Source organism: Delphinus delphis, chromosome 10 (assembly GCF_949987515.2).
Source record: "Delphinus delphis chromosome 10, mDelDel1.2, whole genome shotgun sequence".
NCBI classification, from domain to species: Eukaryota; Metazoa; Chordata; class Mammalia; order Artiodactyla; family Delphinidae; genus Delphinus; species Delphinus delphis.
This window is the reverse complement of record NC_082692.2, coordinates 84,563,177-84,572,487: the sequence shown is the minus strand read 5'-3', so window position 1 is coordinate 84,572,487 and position 9,311 is coordinate 84,563,177. Positions and strand designations below refer to the sequence as shown.

Here is a 9,311-nt window from a genome sequence, read left to right as displayed (position 1 = left end):
AGAGTACAAATGCAGGTTGTACAGCAGTTAGAGCTACAGGTAAAACCACATTTATTTTTGATATTACCTCAGTATTCCTCCACTTCCAAATTTCTGTAGTGTTCTGTAATGAGTTCCTGTGTACTCATTATTGAATGGAAGGTTCAAAACCTGTTGTTGTCCTTTCTTTTATCTTATTTTATTTTATTGTCTTTTATTTACTTTTCTCTTTGGGAAGGTTCAGCTCCAGTTCATTCTTGGGCACTGCCGCTCAGACGTTTCAAAGTTCTGTGCATCCCTGTATATGCCGCCAACCCTCAGCCTCTGCTTTTTAGCTCTTCCATCTCTCTCTCTCGCTTTACCTCCCTTCTCTCTTCTCCTTTTTAACTTTTCTGGTTATCTGTTGTTGGTCTAAGCCCTCTCCGTTGCTAATATTATTAACCCGAAGTTAGGAAAACAAGCTGGGGAGAGAGATGGGGAGTGAATGAATGGAGAGAGAGAGAGAGAGAGCGAGCGAGCACGTGAGTGTGTGGGCAAGACTGAGCGAGCCAGCACACATGCAAGGCTGTTCTCCAGAGTTAAAATAGAAACTATATGTGGATTTATGCCTCATTTTTCATTGTCCCCTTTTTCTCTCCATCACTGAGAACAATTGAGAGTTCACTGCACAAATTTTAAATATGTACACTTACACCCACACGTACATATAAACACACATTAGGTATATATATCATGTGGATATCAGATATATATAGATGTGTGTGTGTATGTGTGTGTGTAGGTGGGGGGGGGGGAGAGAGAGAGAGAGAGAGAGTCTTGTATTTGGAAATTCACTGGGCCGTGAGGAATGTGCTTTATGACTACAGAAAATTAACTTCAGCAAACGTTCCTGTGCATCACATCTGGGTGAGGGGCACTTTAAGTGTGGGTTCTACTTCCTGATGTAACTTGTTGATGAACCCCACCATATTTTAACAGTAATTCCCTCCTTGGTATAATTAATAGCAAATCTGTTTCTAAAAGTAAAAATTGGGTCAGAAATGGAGATTATTAAAACGTACAGTTGCAAAAGACTGACCCTACAAACCCCATTTACGCAGCCGAGTTCCAAAATGCTGTTGAGTGCTTGATGACTCACTGTGGCTTCTTCCTCTGGCTGGTTCAGTGTAGGCAAGAGGTTAGCCGACTCGGGGAAATTAAAACAATGTTGTACATTATATTGTTACCAGCCATCGAAAGGCCTATTTTGTATGCAAGACAGCAATGCCGAGATATATGGAGAGCCCTAGGCTAAGTACAGAAGATAATTACATTTGGAATTTTACTGAGTTAAGTCATTTACAGCTTCAAATAGTTGCAGAGAAAAATCAGCCAACACACACTTAAACTTTTTGTTTTGACTTTCAGGATAGAAAGGATTTTTTTTTTAATTAGTTATCACCTTATATGACAAATCACATTTTATTTTTAGTCAGAACGTCTCAAAAGTTATTTTCTTTAAGTAGTTAATGTTTTTCCATTCAGACTACAGATATGAACTTATTAGGACAGTGGGATATTTATACAGGCAAAGGGCGCATCGTAAAATCCCCAAATTCTTACATAAGCCTTTGGAAACATGTTTAAATTTAGCACGTTTGTTGGGAAGGAAAGAAGGAGTATATTTATCTCACCCCCAGAGTTCACTGGTGGTTGAAAAGCATAGGAAGCCCTTAAAGCATTGGGTTGAACAAAACAAACTCCATGGCTACGGCTACCTGAATTTACATGTCTCAGTGGTGGTGTTTATAAAGTGATCCAAGTTCCTGCATTTATGTATCTAATTGACAAAATTAAATTTTTAATGATCAGCTAGAATAAACTGTTTACCAGAGGTAATGGTTCACCTAGGTTGGCGTTCCAGACTGCAAATCTGAGTGCGGGGCCACCGTTAACTACTCAGGAACTGACTATCTCTTTTATTCACTACTCCTCACCCTCCACAGGAAGCGGGTGGGAGAAGGAAAGGAGTTAGACGATCAGTAAGTCAGGTGGTTATCTTCTGGCAGCTTTAAGGTTGAGTTTTGGCGCATGTGGCCTGGGAGTGGTACAGACCGATAAGATGACTCTTGGATTATTTGTGGATTTCACGTAGTCATAGATTTCCCTTCATCCTCCAGTCCTACATCAAACCCAAGGCTGGCTTTTCAACTTTTGATTGGAATCAAAGACGATCACCTGGCCAGAAGTTACTATGTGGTAGTTAACCGGTGATGTTCCTTATAACGTTTTTGCCAGCGAGTTTGCTTTAATGGAGGAAGGCGGGGCTCATTCCGAAGAGTTCAGTGTCTTCCAAGCTTGAGAGCGTTGCTGCAACGAGGACACGGTGCTTGTCGAGAGCAGGGCTTGGAAAACTACAGACCCTGGGCCGAATCCCACGGGCTGAGAAAGGTCTTTACACTCTGAGTAGTTGGGGTAGGGGAGGTAAGAATCAAAGGAAGAATAAATTATATGAAGCTCGAGGTTCAGCATCCACGTATAAGGTTGTGTTGGAACACGGCCATGCCCATTGATTTACGTGTTATCCGTGACTGCTTGTGCTCTACAACAGAAAAGTTGAGTAATTCCAACAGCGTCTCGATGGTCTGCAAAGCTGAAAATATTTACTATCTGGCTGGCCCTTGCAGAAGAAGTTTCCCAAGCAATTCCTGATCTAGAGGAGCAGAAGAAAACAATTTGCATCACGTTATTAGCAACTTGTTCCCTTAGGTTCCTGGCTCCCTAAAGGTCGGCTCGCCCCTTCGTACTTCATCCTTCTTTGCCTCGGTATAGAAAACCAGTCTAGTCACCATATTGGTCAGTTTCCCCCAAGGGCAGCTTCACCTGCAGTTATTATACTTGCCGATATTGGGGGTCGCGGAGAGCTGGCTGAGGGATATTCATTCATCCGTCCATTTGTCTGCTCATGCATTTAGCAAACATTACCCGGAGCCTGTAACATGGCAAGAGCCTTGTAGGAGCCACTAAGGAGTATGAGATGAGTGAAATGGATCGGGCTGCCCTCCTGGTTCTTATTCTCTAGAAAAAAAAAAAGTAGACTATAAATAAATAGCTCTCCAGTGGCACTGTTCATTCATTGGGTAGTGTTCGCTGACACTAATGCGTTCTTGGAAACATCAGAAGCGTGCTCCAAAGAGACTTTCAATGCTAGATAAGGGCCAAACCCAAACAGATTTTACCCATTAGATATTTAATCAGATGAAATGCACAAGAAAATGTCAGCAGTTTTCTGTGCCCGATGCCCTTATCAAGGACCGGATGGAGACTCTTTGGGTGGCAGACCCGATCTGTTTGGGAGAGTTTGGGGCAAAGTACAGTTATACTCACAGCCAGACCCATTTGAGGCTTCCTGTTTCTCTGATGTTTGTATTTCCATTTGCCATTTCATGCACCCGTGTCTGGAAGTGTACTTTTTAATTGACTTAACTAATCATCCTTGTGCCCAGAGAACCCGAGGTATTGGGGAAGCCAGGTCTGTGCAGCAGCTAGGCTACATGGAAAGGGTGTTCTTGTGTCTCCGCAGCCTTTCTGTCTCGTTTCCCGTTGGCATCACCCACCGTCACCTCTCGGTTCTCCCAACAGCAGACTGACATATGGGGCATGCCTTGTATGTGACTGAGCCAAAGGCTGCTTCTGTTTCCCTTGAAGAAGGCATTTCCCGGTCCAGGAAGTACCTGAACCTCCGAGTATCTCAGAGTCTGTTACACAATTACCATTTATTAACTCGAATGTGAAAACCGTTGGTGCCACTTTGCACTACAGGAAAGAGCAATCAGGGCCTGAGCGTATTCCCAAAGGGTGATCACTGGTAGAGCAAGATGAGACCACCACCCAGACTCTCTCTGCAGAGCAGTCCCGAGGCCTCTGGTGTTCACGTCTGGGAGAGAGGTCACACGTGCGCCCCCACTGTAAAAACAAACCCAGTAAGCTCAAATTGGATCTTACAGTAGAGATCAACAGAGGCTCGTTATGTCTACCCTGGAGAATCATTGTGAAAGGATTCCACTGGAGAATTCGGGAGGACAGAGTCAGTCCCAGACGTGACCAAAGCCAGGGAAAACCGCTGGAGTGCTGTCCCGTGTCTCTTGCCAGCCCCCAGATCTAAACCCCAGACACCTCAACTCTGACCCCAAACAGGAGGCGCTTGCGTTTCTTACCGACAGTCAGACCTCCCTAAAGAATTTTATGCAATTTTTTAAAAATCAGCATCGTTCCCCTTGGAGAATAGTGTGGTTGGCCATGTTTCCCTTTATGGTGCTCTGTGTACAACACTGCACTCGAACCAAAAGGAAGGAAAAGCCTTTAAGATTCTCGTGGCAGAGTTCAAGCGACCAGGCAGAAATCAAGATGATGGGTTATGGAGTCTGGCTTAGACCTATCTGTGCAGCACTGGGAGTGAGATGCATCTGTCTTGTTTTTATTTTTGTTGGAAGGTATCAAAATATATAATGCACGTCTTCTTAGCAGTGGACTCCTTATGTAGAGCTTGTTGACAGAGAAAGGTTGGTTAATTCAGTTCTCATGTTCCCCCCTGTTACTGGTCTCACTGAGAGAGAAGGCCGGGGAGTGGGGGGCGACGGTGGTCAAAAAGACATCTTAGTGGGCATTTGAAGCCCTTTGGAATGTTTCTAACTGCATTTCATTATTACAGAGGCAGTTGTAATTTTTTGACACTTGTCAATGGACGGGATGGGGATTAACCCCAACCCTTACCAGCAAGCCGAGAAGTGACGTGAGATTCTGCACTGTGCATGTAGGCACCTAGCATGAAGACAGACGGACACCATAGAAATCATTTGGGTCGAGGGCAGGGAATGTCCTGTTTGAGGTCAGGGGATGTATTCTAAGATTCCACCTGTTAGATGTTCTCTGTTGACAAGAGTCACCTTCTGGGTGATAGGCAGTCAATGGAAATGAGTTAGAAGCGGAGGGGAAATCCCCGCCGTCGGCGTGCACGCTCTCACGTGGGTCATGAGCATAAGGCTCCCTCCCCACAGGACGGAGGGGCAGAGACACAGGGAGTGGGGATGTATTGAGAGTCAGGGTCGCCCCCCCCATCCCCCCAGTGCCATGGCCAGCCTCGTAAGGAAGCACCTGAAGCTTCCGTGAGAGTTGAGCACCTGCTGTCCCCCAGATTTAAACCCATATTCATCCAGTTATTTGGGTTCACTCAGCCATCGAGCTGGGGATAAGGTATGTCGGTGGCTGGGTCAGAATTCCGTTTTGGAAAAAGGGAAAAGCATCCAGTCTAACAGACAACAAGCGAAAACAGTCTTCTGATGGACTTGCCTGTCTTGGAAAGCTGAGACGTTCGTGGTATAGATACAGTTCTCTGGCCGTGTTTATTCTTTTTAATCTGTTGCGTGACCGTGTGCCCTTGCTCAGTCCTTAGCTCAGCCTCTCTGGTGTATGAAGATGGACTTTGAAGGAAAGAAGAAAGGAGCCTGGGGGGTTCGGCCTGCGTATCATGTCCAGGGCGCAGCATGTGTCGGGGGACACGCCTCAGGACAGCCTCCCCACAAGCCCTCAGCCTCGAGACCCTTGAAAGTGAATACTGAAAGCAGCCAAGGGGAGAAGCAGCCACCCAGCCCATGGGGATGAACTGCCTGGCCCCCGGCAGGGAGTGCGGGTGGAGGGGTGCAGACCTTGTATGCGTGAGTCATTTGACTCCATTCAGTCGCTGTTCATCAAGCACCTAGTGTGTTCCAAGCCCTGGATCTAGATAAGTAAGGCAGCTTCTTCCTTCCTGTAATGTGGAGGTGTCAGGGAAAAGAGCTCCTGGCAAGGACATTCCAGCCCAAAGGAATGAGAATATGCCTAGGTTGTAGTGGAGGGAGAAGGAAAGTGGAAGACTATTGTGTTCTTTTTAAAATTCAACTCTCTGTTCAACAGGATGGGATGGTGACCAGCCATCGCAGTTTGCTTACCTGGGACTCGGGGAGTCCTGGGACTTGGGGTTTTCAGTTTCCGAACCAGGAGAGTCCTGGGCAAACTGGGATGAGTTGGTTACCCTCCCAATCCACTGGGATCCGTCGGCTGTAGGAGAGATCTGTGGATTGCCCATATTCTGCTTGTAACTGTTTCCTAAAGGAGCTCGGAAGCCATTTGAAAGGATGTTTATCGAGCTCCTACTGTATCGCCAAGGCACTGTCCTAGTGCCTTTACCCTTAACTTCACTGAATCCTCACAACCCCTCTGTGAGTAGATTCTACCCTATTTCCTCCATCCCGAGAGTCATGTTTCAAAGGGTGAATCTCACCTTTGGAAATCAGTATGTGTCTCATACATGATGAACATGAGCATGTTTAATGGAGTATTTCTTCTTGCTCTCTGAGAAGGTGTTACGAAACGGATGGTGATCTTAACAATGACGGTCCTCTGAGAGTCAGAGAAGTAACTGGTACCCTCCCAGCTTCCAAAAGAGGAAACTGAGGTATAGACGATCTGATTAACTTGTCCAAAGCTAATGGCAGGTGATGGGCCGACCCTGGGATTGTAGCCCAGCCTTTGTAACCCATCTTCCTTCGCTTGCCCAGTGCTGCTCTATGGCTTTTTACACAGGGGTCGTCATGGCCCTGTTAGGGAGGGGCACATTTTCCTCTCCCCGTCTGGGCTCTTCTGGCTGGCCTCAGAGTTCAGTTGACACGAAGACAGAGTAACAGGAGAAAATCAAACAAAAGTGTAGCAGTGTGTATACACGGCAGTGACCCAGGGAAAAACGGAGTTCACTTATCAAAATGGCCAGAACCCTCACCATAAATACCATCTTCAGCTAAAGACAAAAGAGGGTGTTGGGGGTAGGGGTTTGGGCCTTCAGAGGGGAGGAAGGCACCTCACAGGGCAATGGAAAAGTAAATGTTTGGTAAATAAATGTTTGTGGGACCACGCGGAGACAGTGGGACACAGAGTGGACTCTGATCTCTGGGCCCTGCCGAGTTTCCCACCCCCTACCTCCTAGCCCATATTCTTTGCAGATCCTGCTGGTGATGCCTCTGTTCCGACAGGCCCTCTGAATTCTTTTAGGCAGTTGCAGGGAAGGTCAAAGTGTCTGAGTCTTTTGGGCCTTGAGTCTTTTCAGCTCGAAATAATCTGCATGCCAGAGAGACATTTTGGGGTGGCCAGTTTTTGCTCTGCTATACCCCATGAGGTTCTCTGCACACACCCAGGCCTTACAGACTGAGGGTTTTGAAACTTGGCTGGTGAGGCCACGCTGTCCTCTGCCTCGAGGAGCTTTCTCCCCAGCAGTCGTGGCAGCGGGGCCAGGGCTGGAGCTCAGCGGCACCGGGCTCATTCTGAAGTTTTCCAAATCCATCTACCCCAGGAACTGTAAGCTCTAAGAAAATGTCAGCAGAAAGAAAAGTGCACAAGTTGCAAATAGCAGAGGGAGAGACAGTAAGCCTAACGCAAACCAGTGACTGGGGACTTCACCTGTGATGCCTCTACCGTCAGCGGGGCTGTTTGTAATCACAACTTCCTGGACTTTCGCAAGTATATTATCCGTCACGGGTCCCCCTTTGGACCTTTCTGACCCCATTCAAAGCAGTTCTCAGGACAGTTCCTCACAGCGGTGGCCTCCTAGAGCCTCGTGACTCTCTCTGAATAGGCTCAGAGGTGCTGGGGAAAGAGAAGTCCTAATAGCATCGTAGCTTCATGTTGCCACTGCTCCGTGCCAGGGGCCGAGAGACGCAGGGTCTCTGCGTGTCTCACTTCCGCATCCCCCCTTGGAAGACCAAGACGCTGCTTTTTCATAGTCTAAAATCCTGCTTTACTCCAGGAGCATTAGAATTCCTAGACTATGACAGAGTATCAGTGTGCGTCTGCTTGAAATGTCAAGAGAGTCTTTAATAATAACATGTGAGGAATGTTAAGATGGTGACAGAATACAGTACAAGTCGGGAAATTCTTCGATTGGGGTGAAATGAGCCGTAGGTTGCCTACCCCCTGAGAGCTGGAGTTGGCCTTCAAGACCGAGCTGTGAAGGCCTGCGCATGACCACAGTTAGAGACAGTGGCTGGAAAATAGCTATTTGGTAAATACTCAGTTTGGTTAGAAGAGTTTCATTTCTCCTCCTTCCAGTTGCCGCTTTTTTTTTTCTTTTTTTTTTTGGCTTGTTTTTCTCCTTTGGATCGTACGCCCGTAAGAGACCCCAGGTGACAAGATCCATTCTTCCTCCGTCAGTTGTGTTGGGGCCGTCACTGTATGCAAACCTGCTGAGGAAGTCTAGACCGCCCCCCTGTAAGGCACGCTCAGTCCATGGAAGAGAGTGGTGTCTTCCCAACGTACCTCGTTAGACTTGGACCCTTGGGGTCTTTCTTAGAAGCACCTATTCCCTCGTCTGTCCCCTGGAGGACTGGGCTCAGCAAGATTAGGTCAGATCCCCGTGAATCTGGGGATCACCACTGCACTAACCCGGACTCGCCGCCTCATAACCTGGGTAACACTGCACATTCCACCCTGCCCCCACTGCCCGCGGTTCTGCCTACGGAGGGCAGCATGGAGGCAGGGAGAGAGGCAGAGATCTGGGTTCCCAGGCAGTGTCCCAGGTGATGTCTGGGATCACAGCGGTGTAGGAAGGTCAGACCAAGCATCCTGTCACCAGGATTCTAGCCTTAGCGTTGCGCCTTCCCAGCTCCACGACCTCGGGTTAAGTTCTCCCCCGTGAGCCTCAGCTTCCCCAGCTGTAAAACACGACACGAGGACCAGAAGACTTGACCTAGCCACAGCCGTCTGGGCTTCTGTGAAATCGAATGAGTGGCCGGGCCCCTTCTTCTCTCCATCCTCAGTAATTCCAGCATTTTTTCCCACATCCCAAATCCTTCGCTTATTTCAAGACTTCTTTTCTCACAAGTGAGAACCGCCACATTGGGCTTAAAATGAGTAGTCCTCCTGACAGTGTAGAGAATGATTGTGTTCAGTGAACCCCAAACCATGTTCCCTTTTCTCTGCTGAAAGGATGAACGTAATCTCCCTTAGTTTTTATCTTTGAAGGTGGCGCACGGGGCCCCTAGCCTTCGGCAGTTATCAGCAAGTCTGGAGCGAGACCCCCGTTACGGTCTTGCCCAGTGTGGACTATCTAAAGCCTAACTTGAGGCCATGGGTAATAGAAAAGGGGATGACCTATATCATCCGAGGGGAGAAAAAGCGTTTGCTTAGGACGAGGGACAGATAACAGTGAGAAGCAAGGAAGTAAATCCATGAGAAATGGGCCTATCTTTCCCGCGCTTCTGGTTCCCTTCTTTAAAACATCAAAATTCTCCCCCCCCCCAGTTAGCCCAGCTGCAAACTCCACCGAA

At 47.5% G+C, this 9,311-nt stretch overlaps 1 protein-coding gene across 15 annotated transcripts in view; it reads left to right on the top strand.

Moving 5' to 3' along the window:
• Positions 1-9,311, top strand: part of FOXP1 (forkhead box P1) — a 595,507-nt gene that overhangs the window by 550,015 nt on the left and 36,181 nt on the right. For all 15 annotated transcript variants that reach the window (XM_060022897.1, XM_060022898.1, XM_060022901.1 and 12 more), the window contains one exon: positions 1-39. This exon is cut by the window's left edge and continues 49 nt beyond it. In XM_060022897.1, the coding sequence (XP_059878880.1) occupies positions 1-39 (39 nt within the window). The remainder of the gene's footprint in view (positions 40-9,311) is intronic.